The following is a 22,091-nucleotide window of genomic DNA, read 5'->3' on the forward strand; positions in this document are numbered from 1 at the left end:
ATCTTATAAATGAGGAGCCTGAGACTGGGAGGCTTCACAAGTGAGGAACCCAATCTTACAGGCAAGAAATCTAAGGCTTGGAGAAGTTAAGTTACTTGCCCAAAGTTACAGAGCTAGGAAGTAGCAGATGGGAGACAATAATTAGATTGTCTAACTGCAATTATCCTCACAAACAATAAGTTGTATTATGTTCTGCATAGAGTGAGAATCAAGGCAGAGAAGCAGGAATGTGGAAGTGATGAGCCCTGGAAGCGACACACCCGAGAACACCCCAGGTGGGGAACAGAATGCAAGATGGGGAGGTGGGAGGTGTGGGAAGGATAGATAGCATTCTGCCTCCTCAGCCCCCTCAGGTGACTGGTAGTCATATTTCCAGAAGAGGGATTGGGCCACAAGGGGCTATCCATGTTCTAAAAATCAGAACTCTGCCCCTGGCTGGGTAGCTCCGTTGCTTAGGGTGTCGTCCCAATATGCCAAGGTTGCGGGTTCAATCCCTGGTCAGGGCACATACGAGAAACAACCAATGAGTGTATAAATAAGTGGAACAACAAATCAATGCTTCTCTCTCTCAAAAATCAATAATTTTTTTTTTTAATTAAAAATCAGGACTCCGTAGCCCAGAGCACCCTGCAGTGCTCAAAGTCTCTCTCCCTCTCCTGCCCAGTCCTCCTCAGATAGGCTGAACAGCTTCCCAACAATGGATGGCAGGAAGATGAACAACACCGCAGGGCTACATGCTGAATGTCTGTGTCTACCCAGAAGTCACATGCTAAACCCTAAACCCCAAGGTGATGGTATTAGGAGGTGTGTTTCGGGAGATGATTCGGTCACAAGGTGGGGCCCTTTTGAGTGGGATTAGTGCCCTTAAAAGCAAGCCCCAGAGAGCTGCCTGGACTCTTCTGCCACGCGAGGACAGAGCAAGGAGATGGCCATTTGTGACGTCGACAGTGCTTGATCTTGGACCACAACTGTAAGAAATAAATGTTTGTTGTGAAGCTACCTACCCAGTCTACAGTACTTTTGTGACAGCAGTGTGAGTAGACTAAGACAAACAGCCCCAGGCAGAAAGAGGAGACAGCTTTGGGAAGCCAGCAGCTTCCTTCTTTGTTCCCCAGCTTCCCGGCGTTTGGCAGAGGGACACCAGCAATGGGAAACAGCGCCTAAGACTTAACCTTCCTGACTCAGAAGATCCCAACAGGGCAGCCCCGATCCTCCAAGCCTCTGAGAGAAATGATGATCCCCCTCGGCACCCGACGCTGGCTGAGGACAGAATGACCCAGGGCAGGACGCGTGAGCACTTTGCGTTTTTGTGCCCAAACTCCTCTTGCTGGCCCAGCCCGTCTCTCCTGAAGCTTCTCCCTCAGGAAGCGAGCAGATCCCTTCTTGCTCAGGAAACTCCCTCCCTTATCTCTGACTCCAGTTGCCCACTGAGCCCCAGGAAGAAACCCTTCCAAAAAAGGCAATGATTGCGTAGACCAAGGCGCACCAAGGAGCTGAGCCTTTCCAGGACTGAGGCAGATGCTGAAGGAGAGAGGGAAGGGCGAGGCCAGGACAAAAATGAGAACGGCAAGGCCATCCTGTGTCTTCAAGCTGCATCAGCGAAGGCAGAGAAGGTTTCGAGTCTGGAGGGGGGTTTCCTGACCCCATGTTCTAACGTGACAGTGCTTATTAGAAGATTTGAAGCGCTAAGCCTTGCTGACAGTCCTTATGGTTTGTTTATGAATTTCCTTAGAAATGTAAACACTAAGAAACAAAAGCTGTCTCCGTCCCTCCCTTTGTGGTCACTGGCATCAGAGAGCAAGAACATAATAGGCCGACTCCTCAGCCACGTTCTCCCCGAGAGCCTTCTGTCCCAAAAGAATCCCGGCGCAGTGACCTCAACACACTTGGGCAACATTCCCTCTCTTAATAATGCAGGCTGAGTAAGTAGAAAGAATGTCTCCAGGTTACTCAGAGACAAAGTGGAAGGCGTGGGGAGGAATATTAGTTCCATTTCCCAGTGAAACCGGATGCCATACAAAAAGGGCAAAAATAACCAAGACCCAGGGGATGACTGAAGCCGAGAGGTGGGAGGGCCCAGCCAACGTGCTCAGTGAGCTAACTCCCTCGCCCTCCTGGGAGACTGACACATGCTATTACTCCCATTCTCCATTGATGACTCCCATTCTCCATTAATCCCATTTTGGACATTGGAAAAGTACAGCATGAATAATTGTCATTACCTACGTATCTCACAGGGTTGCTCAGGGGATAGAATAAGACTGTGAATGTGAAATGCTTTCAAAATTAAAAATCTCAACCTAAGTCAAATTTAGTCAAACCCTTTTGATATGATATAAACAAATAAATGCAAATAGAAGGTTATTCTTTTCTCTTTCTTTCTTTTTTTCTTAATCCTCACATAGGGATACATTTATTAACTTTTTTAGAAAAAGAGGAAGGGGTAGAAAGAGAGAGAAACAAACATCAGTGGGTTGCCTCCTGTAGGAAGCCCCATCAGGGATAGAACCTGCAACCTTTTGTTGTACAGAATGATGCTCCAACCAGCGGAGCCACCCAGCCAGGACAGAAGGTGACTCTTCTCTACTACGTACTACCATTATTCCATGCTCTGTTCCTGGAAGACAAAGCATAATATGTCCTGGTACTTGCTTTCTTCCCCAGAGAGCTACTAAACATCCCCAACCCAAATAAAATAACATTGTTTTCTAGATTGATGTCCAGTGATGAGAGATCACCTGAGTGTCCAAAGAAAGAAGTGGGGAGGAGACAGAAAGAAGGAGAGGAAGTCGTTTCAGTTCATGGTTATTAGTATTCACACCCTATTGTTTATAGAGGGACGGACACTTAATATTATACATTTTTTTGCAATAAGAAGTTAGGGCAAAACTCTGCAAATGAACATTTATCCTCCAGATTAAAAAAAAAAAAAAGGTAGAAAGAAAAAGGAAAGCAGCAGAGAAGTAAGCATGAAGTCATGTTAAAAACTAAAAAGGAATTAAACAGTGGCCTAAGCCTTTTCCCCACAGATGCAGAGAAGAAAGTAAGAAGTAATTCCCACGGGAGTCTTCTCCTTTGCTGGCCCCAAACCCACCTCTTCTCCTTCATCCATGGATGTCAAGCAGTGTGTGAGCTGGGCCACCTTCTGGTGTGCCCTCAAAACGATACAAAAATTCCTAGTATTTCCCTCCACCTTAGGGTTGTCCAATTTAGCAAATACTTGGGACATTCTTGTACTAAAAATTGTTTGTTGTTTAATTAAAATTTAACTGGGTGTCCTGTATTTTATCTGGCAACTTTAACTCCACTTCCAACCACCACCACGCCAACGATCAGCACTTTCAATGAGCAGTGTTTGCCAGACTTGCTATCATGACAACCCATTGTGATGCAATAGGTACAAAGGTTCATCCTGGGACCCTGGGAAGCTTTACATTTAACAAACACACAAGGTAATTCTCACCACTGGACAGGTTGGGGGGGGGGGGTTAGATTCCAACATGGCGCCAATGAGACCAAGACCACAAGCTGAATCTCTGTGTGAGGCAAGCTTCTTTGCTAGATTCACAGCCCAAGGACGGCATACCGCCCCGACCAGTGTCAGTATCACCACCCCCCACAAGAACACACCCTATACGATGGGCCCAGAACTCTGCACTCATCCACTTTGGCTATGCTTTCCTATAACGAGGCCAATGCTTGCTATACACACCCAGAGCCGCTGTCCTCTAGGACCACCAGAACGCTGAGCCCAACCAGTTGTTTTTCCAGAGGCTGCCAATCCTCCCTACAGCAGCCAAGGTAGAGGAGGCAGAAGCAGAGGCTCTCCAGGGTCAATTAACCAACAAATCACATCCAAAATGGCCCACGCGGCTCACTCTGGGTTTTTTAAGTCAAAAGCCAAGACACTTTTAGCAGTCGAACACAGCCTGTGCAGGGGAAGCCTCCAGGAAAAAAAATAGCAGCCGTGTTCAGATGATAGCCTGGGATTCCCACGTCCCATTCCTCCCTGGCTGATGCATTCTGTGCCACAAGGGGCTCCTCAGATACCCTGCACCCCTCTTCCCCTGCTCCTCCCCTCTTCTCTTTCTCTCCTCCCCTGCCCTTATCCCTCTTGCTCAGAGAAAGTCGTAGCCATTCACTAAACCCTTGACCTCTCCCACTTCCCTGTTTCCATCCCAGTCTCCCAGAGAATATCTGATTGGACTTCCTTCCTCCCCTCATTGTCTTTGGCCCTAGTGCACCCATTTTCTCTCTGATTCCACTCCTATTCCTAGGCTGGTCCTACCTTATGTTTTGATTGTACCCTGTATTTTCCCTGCCCTGCCCTCCCCTGTTCTTCCCCAGGGGACAAAAATTCACCATAGTCATCCATAAAAAATCTGCATTTGCATCTCTGAAATCTAGACAAGACACCTAGGGGCTTCATCTGGTCAGGCCTCAGTTACAAGAACTGTCCCTATGCAGATCAAGAGAGGTGAGAGACACTTCAAGAACTTGTTTCCTTTTTCCCCAGACTCCTCTGGGCTACAGTAGACTTGCCCCCTGGCTACACCTGTCTAGCCAGCTGCAGGCCATCCATCCAATAAGGCTGTCCCCTCTCCAGAATTCAGGGGCAGAATTCCAACCTCCTTGTAAGGGAAGCTTGATAATATCAGGATGGTGACCCAGGGAAGGAGGATATGGCAAATGAGGAGGGAGGAGACCACATCACACTTGAGCAGTGGCCTCAGCCCAGAGGGGTGGAGGAACTGCGGGGGTGGAGGGGAAGGGCTCACCCCACCCTGCACCCCCACTCCGAGCCTCAGGGAAGGTTTCATTTGTTAAATGAAGTCAATGTGGCCCAGATGTTGGGCAGCTGCCTCTGGAAGCAGTTCCCGTGCGGAATTGCACACAGGCCAAAGCAGTGTGTTGAGCTGGCCTCCGCCTCTGGCAGTCCTCTTGGACAGGCATAAACACAGCCTCCCACTCCCACCCGCCCCCAGCCTGCCAGGGAAGTTGCCTTTTTAGGAAACTCAGCAGATTGGGAAAGAAGCAGACAGAATGAGGTCCTGGGTAAGAGCAGTAAAACCTGCAGAGAGCAGAAGCGTGCTGCCGTGGAAGGGAGGGCGCCTCCGCTGGCTGAGCGCAGCCAGGCGGCAGTTCAGGTAACCACCTGCCGGGAGCCAGGCCAATGACTCAGCCTCAGACTGTAATCACTGGGAACTCTCCAGCCACAGTCACCCCCCAGCCCGCCCCGCCACCACCACTGCCAGGTCTTGCCAGCTCCACATTCCCATCGCAGCCACAAACACAGCCATTCCCTCAGACACACTCACTCCCTAGGGCCCCAGACACAACAAACCCTCTGCCTAGACTCAGCTAACCCTTTCCTGTCACCCTCCTGTCCTCATCAAAGTCCCTGATTGACACCCAGGAAGGAGAAAGGGAAGAGGGAGAGAGAGAAAAAGGTAAAGCTTCGGGGCCCAATCATCAGAGAGGAAAAGGAAACAGAAGACCTTCTGACGAAACATCCCGCCATACAAGAGCAAGACCCTTTTTCATTTGCCTTTTAAACATTCTGGGGTGTCTATAAACCAGCCTCCCCTGTGTACCTGTAACTCTCTCCCGCCTCTCCTTTGGGGACCTGAGGCCCTGCTTCCCTGGGATATCACATCCCAGCCAGAAGTAAGCGAAGCATGGTGAGGTGGTAACGGCTACCGTGAGTCCAGGAGGGACAGCCAAACTGGCCAGGGCCGCGGGCCATCCAGTGGACCCTGGATGGCATTCCCAGCAACACCCCCACAACAGCATCCCTCAGTGGGAACGCTTCACCCTAGTTCTGTGCAGAAGGGACAAGGGGCTTGTGTATTTAGGAGGGAGAAGCTGTCCCGTGGGTCTGGACCTTCGCAAACGCAACCAAGTCTGGGGAATAAGTAAGGTTAGGTGTCTGCTCCTTACCTCGTCTGAGCACCAGGCACACATGGGACTCACGGCCAGACATTGCTGGCAGGAGCTCACGCCTCGTGTGGTACAGATGTTCGGCCCTGCCACAGAGACACAAAGGGACAAAGGCATTAGCCCTGAGCTGACTTGACAAAGTAAGGAACCTGCCCCATCCTTCCCAACTTTCCCAGACGCCCCGATGCACAGATCTCTGACACACACAAACACACCCTAAGCAGACCACAGACATTTACCCAACGCGTGCTGTTGGATAAAAAGGAGAATGAGGAAGGCTGTGAGAAGCTCATCTCTGACCTCTGTCAGTGAAGCCACAGGTGATGGAGCAGGGCTGAGCCGGGGGCCCCAAGTGTCAGCTCATAACCGAGGGAAAGGCTTGAACGGACAACTGGTTTGATGCCTACATTGTGCAAGTGAAAACGTGAGGTCCCGAGCAATGGCGATGTGTCCTCTCTCCGATTATCCTGGTGATATAGTCACCGTCGCTACAGAGGGGATCCGAAGCCCTGGCGCACTAATTAACATGCAGCCTAAATATCGGAGGGGGGTGCAGCCCTGCTCCCCTGGCCTGCCAGGGAAAAGCAAATCTGGAATTCCTTCAGACTTCCCAATATATGTATCTTTGGATCCAAGCACAGGTGTGCAGAAGAACTGCAGGAATGTTAGAAAAGGCTGACTGATACGAGCTGGAAGAATATGGAATCTGGAACTGGAAAGCCTGTATCTGAATTCTGAATGCTCTTCTTCCGGCCGTGGCATGACCTTGGGCAACTCAATTAACTTATGCGAAATGATAATATTTATCTCACAAGATCTGCGCAAGAATTCAGTGAGGTAAGGGAAAAGTATACTTGGTATGCTACAAAATGCCACTCAGATGTGAACAGTCTTCATCCTGTCAAAGGACAGAGAAAAATCGGGGGGTGGGGGAGGAGTAGGGACAACGAGAGGAACCAAAATAGCCCTGAAAAGCCCAGTGTAGAAGAAGACGTTAGGCTTTTGCTTGGACAGAAGCCCCATTCTCCATGCTGCCCCCGGCTCAGGTAACTAAGCCTGGCCTCAGCCAGGTGAACCCTTCAGTGCCCCTCAGGAATGCCTTTTCCAATATAAGGGGCAAATGGGGAAGACCCGTTGTTCCCCGCGACCCAGTTATCCTGACAGTTCCTTTATCCAGTTTTCTAAAGTGTCCCCTTTGTCCCCCCACCCCCCATGGTACACCCCCCCACTCCCCACCAAAAACTGCCACCAAGGGCAGGTTCCTGGATGCAGTGGTTGAAACGGATGGACTCATCGGAAGTCTCTGAGCCTGGGCCATGCTGACTCAATGAGCTGCTGCTCCGAGGCCACCCCTCCCTCCCGAGCATGTGGGAGGGGGTTGGGGCTCTGTTTCCAGTCATTCATAAGGCCTGGGTTCCTGCTCAGCCTCAGAGGCCCCGACTCAGCTCTGCTGGGGAAGTAGGGATCTTCATCAGAACCTTGCCATTGCCAAAACCAGACAGCTCCTACTCCCGCTTTGCTCTCTGGCAGCTTAGCCAGAGCAGGGGAAAGAAGGGGGACTGGCAATGGTCCTTGGAGGGTGATTGTAAGGATTCCACGAACCAATCTGTGTCACCCTCTGAGGACAGGAGCTGGCACACAGCAAGAACTTAACAAATGCTTCTGTGGTTGCTGTTGTTTTTGTTCCTGCTGCTTTATCCCGAGTCCCGAGCTGCTTGAGACAGGTGAACGTATTACTTCCTTTTTTCCCCCTGTGGACACCATTCCACGGGACAGCCGAGTGTGCTCTGAACACAGGGGTGGTGAGGGCATGCAGCCAGAAAGCATCAGGCTCGGGGACCGTGATCCATGTCAGATCTGGATTGTAAATGGAGTTAGGAATGTTGGTGTTCAAAAAAGCCAAGCTAGGAAGGATGGCCAAGAAGAGAAGGCCAGTTAGAAACAACAGCCAAGAGCAGCCAAGAAGTTCGCCTGGGAAGGGGAAGTAGAAGGCCCTGGTTTGGCGCCTCAGCCCCATTCACAGAACCAGAGGAGACAAAGGGTGGGAAAAGTGGAGAAAAAAGGAAAACAAGGAAGGGAGTGGGAGCCAGTGGAAGTCATCATGAGGCAATGAAAGCCGTTTTGAGGACATGATGTCCTGTGACACAGGATGTCAAAATGCAGAAACAGGCCACCTCGTGAAGCCAGGGGACTTCAGGAGAGGGATGTCAGAGGGACAAGGACGGATGACACGTACGGCAAACACTGTGGACACATGTCTGACTGTCTGCCAGAGAGGAGTTCTGGCCTGGGTCCCCAGCCCTGTCACTGACCTTTGATTCATCACTAATTAGGTCCATGGGGACTTGGCCGGTGCCTGAGCTTCTAGCGCAGTCACCTGGCTGGGTGAGTCATCTGAAAACAAAACATCTCGTGCTAACTGCCATATGGGTGCATGAGCAGTTTCTCTAGAGCAAGTTGCTCAGAAAGATTAACTTATTTTTGTTCCTTCATTAAATGAAGCAGCAGCTCGGGAACAGAAGGAAGGGGAAGGAGACAGAACAGTGGAGTTCAAGGTAACACACACCTCTGTGCTCCGAGCAGAAAGCTCCGGGAAGCACTGCTCAAAGCAGCAGGAAACCCAAACTACCACGTAGGATGCATCCTGATTGTAGAGATTTAAAACTATGCTTTAAAGTGCATCAGAGCCCATTAAATATGGTACTTAACCTCAGAAAGCATCTGTGTATAATTTGTCTCCATCAATATTAAAATGTGTTATGGGTTGAACAATGTCTCCTAAAAAGATATGGTGAAGTCCCCGCCCCCCCACCAAGTACCCAGGATTGTGACCTGATTTGGAAGCAGAATCCCTGGAGATATAATCAAGACAAAACCATTAATTAGGGTAGGCCCTAACCCAATAAGACCGATGTCCTTCTACGAGGAAAACACACCTGAAGACAGACACTCAGAGGGGAATGCCACGTGATGACAGAGGCAGGGACTGTGGTGTCGCAGCTGGAAGGCAAGGAATGCTGAGGACCGCCAGCCACCCAAAGAAGACAGGAAGAGGCAAGGAAGGGTTCTCTGCGGAGTCTCAAAGGGAGCATGGCCCTGCCCACACCTTGATTTCCGATTTCTAGGCTCCAGAGAAAATACATTTCTGCTGTCGTAAGCCACCCAGTTACGGCAGCCCTAAGAACCTACTACAAAACGGATGTGCATGTCCATAGCAAATACGACATGATTTTGAGGCACACGGCCCTGAAATACTCTGCGTAATTGAAGAAAGCCAGCCTGGAAGGAAAGCTTTGCTATGGTTAATCCACCTGCGAATAACAGAAGAGGGGTCCGTTTTACACTTTTCTACTCATGTAAATCAATAGTGTCAGCATTCATTCATTCGTTCGTTCACCAAGTTTTTATTGAGTACCTAACTGTGCCCAACACTCTCCTAGGCACTGGAGGCACACTGGTGAACTACATAAACCTCCTGCTTTTGTGGAGCTTCAATTTTAATGAGGAAGATGAAAATAAAAACATCCACAACAAAAGTAGTTTCAAAAAGTACAGTTTCAAAAGCACAGGGACAGACCCCACCAATGCCACTGGTTGAAAATAGAGCAGGATAAAGAAATGGTCACATCGAGAGGAGGGAGTGTCCTTTAGAGAAGGGGGTCAGGAAAGACCTCTCTGAGTTGACATCTGAAGATGATATAGAGAAGGAAGTCATGGGACGATCTAGGGGATGAGCATTACAGAAAAAAAAAAAAAAAACATGACAAGAGCTAGATGGACCTCAGCCTCTTAAAGAAACAGTAGGCAGAGAGGGGGAGGAGGAGAGAGGCAGCGAGGTGGCTGGAGACGCAGCCAGGGACGGTAAGTAACACTAGGAGACTGGAGCCATGGTAGGGAGTGTGACTTTCATCCTCAATGTGGTGGGAAGCCACTGGAGGAACCTGAGCAGAGGTAAGCAGGAAAAAGATCATCCTGGCTACTGAGAGGGAGCAAGACCAGAGAGAGACCGATTCGGAACCCATTACAATAATCCAGGCAACAGAGTGCAGGGGTCTGGATTTGGATGGTAGCGGTAGCGGTAGTGTGGTCAGACCCCAGATATATTCTGGGACTGGCTGATGAATGGCATGTGGGGCATGATGGAAAGGTGGGAAGGATCTTGCCCTGAGCAAGTAAATCCCCTTGGACCAAGTTCAGATGTTTTGATAACTGGTTATACCCTTTCACTGACCCTTCAGTCAGTAGAATTTGCCCTTGTAAGCGAAGCCAGATCATGTCTGGTTACCATCTTTAACTGGATTAATTAGATAGCCATGTCCTGAACGCTCCATAAAGCCCATCCTCAGATAAAGTCCTGTCTTCTGTATGGTTGTGATAACACCAGGCCCTGGGAAACACTGTAAGGGCAGGGGTCGTAAAAACAATGAGCATGGTCATCGCGTACATAGCAGTGGGAGTCGGGGGTAAAGCATACAGACCTGGAAGCAGGACAGGTCTAGAGCCACCTTTACCATCTAAAGCTGTGTGATCTCAGACACCTCCGGGCATCTCACTGGTGCCCTCTCTAAAGTTGACTCTGGTTCGCGGTCACATCCCTGCTCAAGAACTTATCGTTGTTCCCTAGTATTTAACGGTCTTACCCAGACACATCTGCTAAGCACCAGAGACCCCAGGCAGCTGCTTCCTCTCCACTGAGCTCCCAAATATGGGAAGAATACCTATCTCATGAGTTGTTAGGTTTAAATGAGATAACATGTGTGAAAGCACCATCCAGAGTGGATTCTCCATAAGTGTTGCTTTCTTTCCTCCCTGCCTTCAATGTAATCACTTCCTGCACTAGAAATGCCCACCCTACTCCCCTCTAGCTCAGGGTCGGATAAACGAGAGAGCCCTTTGTCTGTAATAGGACACAGTAAAGAAGTCCCTGGTCAGGAGACAGGAGACCCCAAGGACTAAACTAATGCCACTAAACTAATTGTCACTTCACCTTTCAGGGCCTCCCTTTTTGCTTCTCAGTAAAATAAATGGTGTTCAATTAGATGACTTTCAAGGTGCTGCCAGCCCTGACAGTTTATATTCCAAGCAGAAGGATCAACAGGAGGACCAGTACTCTTGGGAGCCTAGCACCCCAGGGTCCAAGAACCCTCCAAGAACGAACTAGTGTCCATTTCTTCCTACTGGCCTCACTGATACGATTTTTCTTTTTTCAATTACAGTTTATATCCATTTGTATTTTGTATTAGTTCCAGGGGTTAGGCAATCATATATTTTACAAAGTGTTCGCCCTGATATTTCCAGTACCCACCTGGCACCATACATAGTTGTTACAGTATTCTTGACTATATTTCCTGTGCTGCACTTCACATCCCCATGACTATTGTGTAACTACCAATCTGTACTTCTCAATCCCTTCACCTTTTCACCCAGTCCCCAATTCCTCCTCCTCTTCTGGCAACCAGCAGTTCATTCTCTGTATCTATGAGTCTGTTTCTGTTTTGTTTACTCATTTATATTGTTCTTTAGATTCTACATATAAGAGAAATCATATGGTATTGTTTTTCTTTCAAATTAGTGTTCTGGGTTTCTTCAGATATATACCCAGAGGTGCGATCGCTGGGTCAAAAGGCAGTTCCATTTTTAATTTTTTGAGGAACCTACATGCTGGGTCTCTACAGTGGTTGCACCAATCTACATGAGGGGGGCCCCCTTTCCTCCAAATCCTCAGTAGCCTAACGGATGTTTGATTCAAGTGCCGCCTCTCAAGGTCTGGAAAAGCTTAGCAGTGCAGGCCCCGTCTCCCACTGGTTCCCGCGGCAGAGAGAGGAGGCAAGCCTGTACCAAGCGCTGCCGGGGCCCAGCCCAGCGGCGCCCTGCTGGTGACCTCCTTGGCAGCAGGCTGTCAGCGCTGCTACCTCTCCTCCTCCAGCCCACGTCTTGCTGACACGGACAGCAGACAACCGTGCTGTCCCCGGTCCTCGCTGCCCACCTGTCTTGGTAGGAAGGCAAATTGGTCGCACCATTTGGGAGGACACTTTGGCAAAACTTGTTAAGGTTTAAATTGAAAATATTCATGTCCTTTGACCCAGCAGCTTTAGTTCAAGAAATTCCGCCCGTAGAGGCACTTGAACAAAGGGGCATAATAACGAACAGGGGTATCCCCTGTAGTTTTACTTGTGAGTAGCAGGTAACTGGGGATGATCCCAATGTCTGCCGACAGGGAGCTGGTTAAGAAAATTCAGTATATCCATATAACTATGCCTTCTGGTTAGAACTATAGCTCTTGGGATAAGTAACAGGAAGCCATAAACTGACATAAAAAGATGCCTAGTGTATTTTATTAAGTGGCAATGATCCTATAATGGATGATCCTGCTTGAGAAATAATAATAATGATAAATAACTACATATATCCAAGAATTCCATCAGCAAAGAGATTTTGAGTTGACTGCATGGACCTTTAAAGTGGCTACTAAATGTGCCTTTTGCTAAACTTCCGGCGCTCTCTTCTAGGATGAAGTGGTTCAAGAGTGTTTTTAGCTGCAGACCTTTCTTTTTTCCCTCCAATAATACTTACATGGAATTTCATGTTATTAATGAGTTAAAAGAAAAGCTTCTCCAGCTGATGGTGGGAAGGGGCAGGAGCAAACTAAAGTCTCTCCTTCCGTCATTTTCAGCCCCTGAGACACCAGGAGACTGAGGCCCAGAGGTAACATGACTTGTTCAAAGTCAACCAGCAAATTGATGGAAACTGATGGAAAAGCCTGCAGAGCCACGAATCAATACAGTTTTCTCAATTCTAGATCCACAGTTCTTTTCACACTGAAGTGTTTTGTTTTGTTTTTCCCTATATGAGAGGAAGTGGCTTTTGTACATTTAAAAATGTTAACACAAGTTGCCCTAGTTGGTGGCTCAGTGGATAGAGTGCCAGCCTGCAAACTGAAAGGTTGCTGGTTCAATTCCCAGTCAGGGCACATGCCTAGGTTGCAGGTCAGGTCCCCAGCAGGGTGTGTATAAGAGGCAACCACACATTGATGTTTCTCTCCCTCTCTTTCTCTCGTCCTTCCCCTCTCTCTAAAAATAAATAAAAATAAAATTTTTAAAAAAAAAGGTAACACAAGTTTAGGTAAAAGAATATACATACGCATGCAAATTATATGTGCAAGAGGGAAAGATCTGAATAGAATCCCCCGTCTGAGCAATAGTGGGCATTAGGAGGGAACAGAATTAGAGGGAAACCAGCCACTTCACTCTCCAATGTTTGACTTTCTCCTCATGAACCTGTATCATCTCATTCCCTCCTTGAATGTTTTTATGTCTTCATTAACTGAACTGAGAAACGCTAAGAGGGAGGGTGAATGGTCTTTTTGTGGGACCACGACAGAAAGCATAAGACTTACAATGGGACGCTTTTTTTCAAAGGTGCTAACAAAACACTTTTAGAGTTAGAATAGCCCCAGGTTTACTTAACAGCTTCTGGCTCCAAGGACAGAGGCATGCGGTATTTGGCCACGAACTATCCACTGCTTTTAGGACCAAGAACAATACAAGTGCTGGTTGCTGCAAAACTCTCTCCAATATCCTGAAGATATTACTACTCAGCCCTTGGGAAATCTAACGGCTTAATCTACATGGCCCACATGCATCTATCCAATTAGAAATTTTAGAAATTGGAAGTTGGACCCAGGTTTAATGGATGTAGCCCCCTCCTTTCAGGGTAACTATCTCAACACCTGAGGAAGATGACGTAGCCTCGGATAACCTTTAGACCTCCGACATGTAACAACAGCAAGGAATCTCAAATGTATCATACTAAACAAAAGAAGCGAGACTTGGAAGGCTACATACTGTATGATTTCATTCATGTGATATGCTGTAAATGGCAGAACTCTAAGGACAGGAAACAGATGAGTAATTTCCAGGAACTGAAGATGGGAAAAGAGAACTGATGACAAAGGAGCTCAAGGGAACCGTTTAGGGTGATGGAAATATTCCGTGTCTTGATTATGGTGATGGTATGTGAATGTATGCATTTGTCAAAATCCATAGAACTGTACACCTAAAAAGAATGACTTATACTGTATGTAAAATATACCTCAATAAACTTAACTTTTATAAAAGAGTGTTCCTGGAGATACTACATGCATGGAGAGAAAGACAGATGTTATCAGTTGTTTTGCTGGAGAGTTTCACATTTAAATAAATACCAGCATTTTACGCAGGGAGAAGAGGCAATGTGATTTCCCTGCCCACACCTGCATTTCCACGTGTGACCTCAGCTCCATCAATGATCTTCTCACAGGAGGGGTCAGGGTTCAGGAAAAGGGAGAAGGGGAGATGGGGTGAAGGAGCCAGCCAACTCTGTGGGCAGCAGAGGGGGCTGGGTCAAGTCAAGTGGTTTATCCCTGAAGCTGCTCAGTCACTCCCCCAGTTAATTATCTGTCTGCTGATTCATGAGTTGTGGTTCCTGCGGGCATGCTTCCTCACTGTTCCTGCCAACAGGGCAGAGGCTTCTTAGAGCTGGGAGGAGAGGACAACCAGAGACCCCGAGAGGAGTAGGGAGCTGCAGAGGAGGAATTTCTATTAGTAAATTCCAGAGTCATATCCAGATGCCCCCTCCTCGCTGTTGCCTCCTGGCCCCATTTTATGCTGTCCCCAGGAGACCTCTGCCACTAACGCTCACAATTTTGAGGGGGATAAAGCAGGATGCTGCTCTCCTGTGTGTCTCCTCCAGGAAGGGGGGGAAGGCAGACACTTCACAGAGGGTCCCCTGACTTTTAAGCACCCTCATATCAGGGGTCTAAATAGTACAATAGTGCAAAGGTCCAAATGCCCAAAGAATTCATGGTCTTGGCTGTAATATACAGTGCCCAGATGGAGCACTGTGAATTAATGCAGATATTCCACTACTGAGTTTCTTAAAGGGAAGCACATCACCTCTAGATGCCTCTTCCTAGCGCACGTTAGGTACTTACGTTGCTGCACTGGGCACCGAATGCTGACCAAGTAGACATGTCCTTCTCACGGAACCTGAAATCTTGTGGATTTTACTTTCCCCTTTACCCAGAGACGGGACTTAAGGTTTTCTCATGGACAAAGCAAATATATAAGCCTCTCTCCTCCTTGCCCTCTTCTGTGGGCCTCTGATGGGTACAAATGGCTGAGAGACGCCAAGCCACTGACAGGGAATGGTTGAAATCAGAAGGGGCTCCCTGGTACATAGATGTGAAAAAGGGACCCCATCAGTCTCATCCTGGGAGCCTGGATTGCACACACTCATGAAGCAGTGATAGCTGTCGCCTCCCGTACATTGTAGGTACCATGGAGAGCAAGAACAATGATAACAGCAGCTGCCATTTATTGAATGTTTATGTTGTGCCTTCATCTCATTTAACTGGCATAATCATAGAAGTATTGTTTTCTTTACAGAAGAGGAAACTGAGGACTCAGGATATTAAGTAACTTGCCCAAGGTCCCACGGCCAATAAGAGTTAAAAGTCAAGAATTAAACCTACATCTGACTGGCTGTAAACCATAGCTGGCCCTTTCTCCAGTCAACAAGCTTTCCTCTTGTGTGTCTTCAGGCCTCAAGGGTTGCTGCAGAGGGTTCAGCTGTAGTTTCTGAGATATAAACTCAGGAGGAGAAATCAGCACCTCAGCTCAGAACTAATCAGCTTAGATGGTGATAGCAAACAAAACTTGTTACCCATGAGGTCCCAGGTTAGAATAAAGACCTACATATGGAGAAGCCACAAAACCCAGTATTTCTTGAGCAATGCTAAAAAGCTCACCTTTGTACATAAATCCCCAAACTCTATTCTACCCTCAACTAACTTCTCTTCTCTCCATGCCAGACTCTACTATTCTGGGACGGTGTCTCTTTGCCACCCACACCCAGACCTTTCTTTGTCCCTTCCACACTGTGTGTCCCAACATAATTCTCCTGCTCTTACCCTACCACCTGCTTCCCCAGGGACCTGATGACATCTGCGACCCAGCCACCAACACTGGCATGGGGGTTTTAAACATAAAATGTCTGCTTTTACTGGGGGCTCATTACTGAGGAGGTCTGGCTCTAGAGCCCATGCTCTTGAACTCTACTCTACCCAGCCTCTCAGAGGGAGCCTAGGGACTAGCTCAGCACAGCCGAGCACCACTGCTGAAGTCGCTGCAATCACAACGCATCTGGGAACACATCTCCTACTGGACATTGAATGACAATGCAGTGGAATCCTACATGGATCATTACAACTGTGTAAACCAGATCAACAAAAGATATACTAAGGTTGAAGGATGGAGAGAAAGACACCAAAATAACATACACACTCTTTGTCTTCACTAATACTGAGTCATGAGCCATGCTAGGCTCTATCTGAAGTTACTTTATTATACTTACTTCTAAAGCTATAAAAATAAATAAATAAATAAATAAATAAATAAATAAATAAATAAGGCTCAGAAATCATCCAGGAAATCAGAAATCTGTGGATGTGAAAGGAAAAGAAAAGAAACCAAAAAGGTCTATGTTCACAGAAGCAGGCTCTTTATAAGAGACAGCTGAGTTGCCCTTCCATATTTCTCCACCGGCCAGTCAAGAGCAGACAGCGTCTGGACCAAGGCTCTAACAAGGCCCAGGGCAGAAGCTGGAGACATATTTCTGTGCCATGGTCATCAGGCACTCACTGCAGCCTAAAGACGTCAGTTGACCTGTCTGAGCTTCTATCACATGGGAAGCTTTAGCAGTAACAACTTGTCTGTAACTTCTCCATCAAGGTTATGGTTCACAGGATGTGGCAATGATATGGGTGTTTACTTCTCTCCAAACTCATCAAGTTTTATACATTAAATATATAGCTTTTTTGTATGTCAATCATATCTCCCAAAAAGGTGGTTTTTAAAAAAGATATTGTTGCCCTGTCCTGTATAATCATTTTTACACACACAAGTCTTGAAGGCAGTCATCAAAGTATTTCTGAATAGCTACGTTTGAAATGGACTTATCAATAAATCCTACTTTTTTTAAAAAAAAGTACTTTCTGCAGGGTCCAAATTGTTATAATGAGCACCACTTCTTTGATTAAAAGTACATAAATGAACACTTGTGCCTCTTCTGCACGGTAAGACCCAGAGGAAGAGGAGCCAGGGAAGCTCACCAGGGCTCTGGAAGAACCACGGGCAGCACCCCAGGCTGCGCTGTGCTCTGCCCCTCCCCAGCACCAATGAGGCCAAATGCCAACTGCCTTGGCCGCTGATAGTGCGTGCAAAAGCAAGAGACAAAGCCAGGGACCCAAGCCAGCTTCAGGGACCCTTGGCGTGGCTCCTCGCATATACTGGAGAGATTTCGAACGCGAGGTCTGTACCGGAAGCAGAGGCATCTCTGCCACCCGGGAACAGAGTCCTCATTCTCCTGTGAATCGCCCCCGCAGAGAGCCACCAAGTTAAAAAACGGGGGGTGGAGGAGAAAGTGTAACAAAGAAAGAGAGGAACGTGGAGTAACTGGCAAACCCGCGCGCACACACTCGCATCTGAGAAACTACAACCACATGCCTCAGCCAACGCGCGCGAGCAGCCCCGGGAAGCCGCAGCTCGCCCTGGCTGCCGCGGCCTGTCCCCCATCCCACCGGCCAGAACACCTGTGACGAGCGCAGCCGGGGCTGAATGCGGGGCTGAGCGCACCGCGCACGTCGAGGCCGCCCAGAGCGGCCGCCTAACCCGGTTAATGGCTGCGGCGTCCCGAAGGATCTGCCGCTCGGTAGCCCATCACCCGGCCACCCCGCGGCCGGCAGGGCCCCCAGCTCCAGCCTCCGACGGCCCCAGCCTGGCCCAGCTCCCTCCGTGCGCAGCCGCGCAGGACCCGCCCGCCGGGTTTTCCCGCTCCGAGTCTGCAAAGTTGGCTGCGGCAGGATGCGCGGCGCGGAGCACCGGACAGCTGCGTCCCCGCCGCCGGGAGCCTCACTCACCTCCGACGCCGACGCCCGCCAGCGCCCCCAGCACCAGCGCAGCGGTCCAGAGCTGCCGCGCTCGCATCTCGTCCGCCCGCCGCCACGCTCCGCCTCGGCCGCGCCCGCCCGCCCCACAGCCAGCAGCAGCGCCTGCGGCCGCTTTTCCCGCAGCCGGAGGGGAGGGGACGCCGTGGGTGGGACGCAATGGGGCGGGCCATGGACTTGCGCTTCCTCCCCGAGGGCTCTTTTCTGGACCCTGAGCTGGAGAGGGCGCGGTGTAAAACCGAGCCTTCTCTCCCACCACCTCTATCCGCGGGCGAGGCGTGGTTGGGACCAGAGCCGGAGTGTGGGCAAGGCACATCCTTCGCAGACTTCATGATCTCAGGGTCCACGCCTGTGCGCTTGGTTTGCTTAGAAAAGCCAGGAACACATAGCCCCTCTCCTGATCTAGTCCCACCTCCTCGGAGAAGCCCACCTGGCTCTCTTTCATCTGCACTGCACTTGCCCTCTGGCCCTTGTGTGTCATTCATTTGTTGACACTTTCATACATTTAACTGACAAATATCTGTTGAATACCTCCTCTGTCAGTCACTGGTTTAGTCCTTTTGTACTCACTCATTTTTTTCTTTGGTTAGTTGCATTTTCAGAGAGACTGTAAGTTTCTTGAGTACAAAACTACATCTCGAGCTGGTATAAGCAGTGATGTCCGTAAAGGCCTCTCTCTACAAAATCTTGCTTGCACATAGTAAGTATTGATGAACATTTCAGGACACCATACAGTAGTCCCCTCACCCCCACCCCTTTCCCACGTTCCAAGCTCCCAAGCGGGTGCCTATAAAAGCAGATAGTGCCAAACCCTGTATATACTGCTTTTTTCCCTATATACACAATTTTTCGCTTAAAGGGAGCACTTCACGGCTTCTCTTTGACATATCAAAATTGCCAGCACCACCACTCTTGCACGTTGGGACTATTAGTGAGTAAAACAAGGGGGACTTGAACACAAGCACTGTGATACCGTCACCACATATCCAACAGTTAGGAGAGGGGGACAGCGCAGTACAGCCTGGACGAAGAGATGAGTTGCATTCCTGGCAGGACCGAGGCGTGGAGGTCTACTCAAAACTGCACTCAGTTTAAAATGTACAAATTTTTAATTTTTGGAATTTTCCGTGTAATGTGAATATCAAACTACACATGATAGTGGGTAACTGAAACTATGAAAAGCTAAACCAAGAATAAAGGAGGAGTAGTGTATACTCTCTCCAAACTCAAAATCACAAGCTTTTGAGCTTTATGATATTTTCCCCAAAGCTCCTGCTCCCACCCCCACCTCCCGCAAATCCTTCCTCTTGGTCTCTGGGTCTAACCCAAATGAGGAACATCAGGAAGCTCAAAGAGGCAAAATGCTGGTAGCACTGTGAGGCAGGCCACCAGGGAGTGAGTGGCTGGGCTGGTGCAGACTGTGGCGTGAGTAACTCTAAAACAAAACTTAAGGCCTCAGTGAGGATCTGGAAATCTCTCCAGCTCCAGGGCTCCCCTGAAAACCTTCAGGCTGCCCCTGGGCTTCCCTAAGCCCTCTCCTGAGACACACAAGATGCCTTAAGTCTGGCCCTGATTCATCTCCCACCAGGAAGGTACCTTTTCCAAACATTCCATGCCTTTCAGTCTGACTGATCTAACTTCCTTTTTCCACCTGGAACATTCATTCCACTTATCTTTCAAAACCTCTCAGATGTCATCTTTCATATAATCTCATGTGATGTCCCTCATCCCCCAGCACACCCTGCCCCCCACCTCTGCAGAGGTGGACACTCCCTCCTCAGACCTTCCAAAGCTAGGGTTCACATTGTGGTAACATGCATCAGCAGAAATGTCACTAGCAATTTGCAAGGGGCAGAAGAGGAGCCAGCCCACGAAGAGTACCTGAGCTTCCTAACCTGGGCTTTGAGCCTCCAGCTCCACATACCTCCCCTAGCTGGTGGAGAACCTCTAGGCCAGAAGCCATTTCAACAGCATTGTCGTTGCCCCTGGAGCAAAACCCAAGCCACACAGCCTGGTTACATCTCTGCCTAAGTATTTACTTATTTGCTTATTATGTGTGTGTGCGTGCGTGTGTGTGTGTGTGTGTATATGTGTATATATATGTGTGTATACACACACACACACACATATATATATATATATATATATATATGAGGTCTGTCCGGAAAAAGTCCAGCCATTGTTAATATAATGAGAATGGTTTGCATAACATCAATGCAACCTGGCAACCAAGGAAAGTGGACTGTAATGCACATATGTGAACAATGACAACTTCACTGTACTTACTAGTCAGTGGGAATGGTAGATGCCATTGAGTGAGCATGTATACTGTGTGGCTGTTGCATTCAAAATGACTGAGTGAGTAGAACAACGAATCTGCATCAAGTTTTGCATTAAGTTTGAACTTCCCTCTGCAGAAACGCAGAAACTACTCGGATGATTCAGAAGGCCTCAGCCATGGGCGACTGGTGATTGGCGGCTTCATCACAACAACACGCCTGCTCATGCAACATGTCTGTCTCGTGCAGAGTTTTTTGATGAAACATCAAATCACCCAGGTGACTCAGCCCCCCAACAGCCCAGATTTGGCGCCCTGCAACTTCTGGCTTTTCCCAAAACTAAAATCCCCTTTGAAAGGGAAGAGATTCCAGACCATCAATGAGATTCAGGAAAATACAACGGGGCAGCTGATGGCAATTAGGAGAACTGTGTGAGGTCCCAAGGTGCCTACTCTGAAGGAGACTGAGGTGTCATTGTCCTATGTACAATGTTTCTTGTATCTTCTATCTTCTTCAATAAATGTCTCTATTTTTCATATTACTGGCTGGATACCTTCTGGATATACCACACACACATGTACATGTGTTCATATATAAACACACATATATATGTGTATATATGAAGTGTGTCCAGAAAGTATTGGTTAATAAATTATGTAGGCTTCAAGTGTAGAGGTCTATGATACAGCACCTGAATACTGCATTGTGTGCCCAGCACCCAAAGTCAAATGCTTCTTTCCTCACCATATATTTGAACCCCTTTACCCTCTACTACTCCCCCACCACCTTCCCTCTGGTAACCACCATACTATTGTCTGTGTCTATGAGTTCTTGCTTGTTTTTCTTGTTTGTTCAGTTGTTGCTTTCAGTTTTATATCCCACATGTGAGTGAAATCATATGGTTCTTAACCTTTTCTGACTGAGTTATTTTGCTTAACACAATAGTCTCAAGACCTATTCATGTTGTCACAAATGGCAGCATTTCATCTTTTCTTACGGCTGAGGGGTACAATGGAATACTACTCACCCTCATTTTTAATATTTCTTTGATATAGATTTCTAGGTTGACGGTGTTTTTCTCTCAGTACTTTAAAGATGTGGTTTCACTGTTTTCTGGTCTCCAATGTTTCTCTTGTTTGTTTATTTCAAAACAACCTTTATTCTGTGTAAAGATCTAATAGAATACATTAAAGCACCTTAACACAAGAGAGAGCACCGTTTAATCTACAGCTCAAACAAAGGAGTAAGGAGGCACACGGTCCCAGTCACCAGCCCTGGCCTCCTTTGTTTCTGATGGAAAGTCGGCTGTCACTTACCCTCTGTTCCCTTTTCTTTCCCTTGGGCTTTGGTTCCCTTTTAATTTTTAATTTTGAAATCATTTACATTTACAGAAAAGTTGCAAAATACTAGGGTCATCTTTTATGCTTCACTGAGTTCCCCCTAATGTTAACATTTTATACTGCCATAACATAATTATCAAACACAGAAAATTTAACACTGATACAATACTACTAACTAATCTAGCTTCAATATTTGAATTTTGCCAATCTTCCCATTAATGTCCTTTTTCCGGCTCCTGGACATCCAGTTCAGGATCCCACGCTGATTTCTCATTATATCTCCTGTCAACCAATGTTTGTTTTTCTTGTTTGTTCAATTGTTGCTTTCAGTTTTATGGCCCACATATGAGTGGTGCCAATTCAACATGGCTTAGTTCTTTTAAAAATTTTTTCTTGCCCTGGCTGAGTGGCTTAATTGGTTGAAGTGTCATCTGCACACCAGGGGTCCCCAACCGCCAGGGCTGCAGGTGGTACCCTTGGAGGTCTGCTAGGAACAGGGTCGCACAGCAGGAGGTGAGCGGCCAGCGAGTGAGGGAAGCTTTGCCTGCA

The 22,091-nt window shown here is 48.0% G+C and overlaps 1 protein-coding gene across 1 annotated transcript in view; it reads right to left on the minus strand.

Annotated features, from left to right (window-relative positions):
* The window catches only part of ITGB3 (integrin subunit beta 3), a 42,283-nt gene extending 24,298 nt beyond the window's left edge, over window positions 1-17,985 (minus strand). The window contains exons 1-2 of the mRNA XM_090291087.1: window positions 17,897-17,985; window positions 5,941-6,026 (exon numbers count right to left, since the gene is read on the minus strand). Of these exons, the coding sequence (XP_090147213.1) occupies window positions 5,941-6,026; window positions 17,897-17,963 (153 nt within the window). The 5' untranslated portion in view covers window positions 17,964-17,985. The remainder of the gene's footprint in view (window positions 1-5,940; window positions 6,027-17,896) is intronic.
* Between the last annotated feature and the right edge of the window lie 4,106 nt (window positions 17,986-22,091).

Source organism: Furipterus horrens, unplaced genomic scaffold (assembly GCF_987537825.1).
Source record: "Furipterus horrens unplaced genomic scaffold, mFurHor1.1.pri manual_scaffold_11, whole genome shotgun sequence".
In the NCBI taxonomy this organism is placed as follows: domain Eukaryota; kingdom Metazoa; phylum Chordata; class Mammalia; order Chiroptera; family Furipteridae; genus Furipterus; species Furipterus horrens.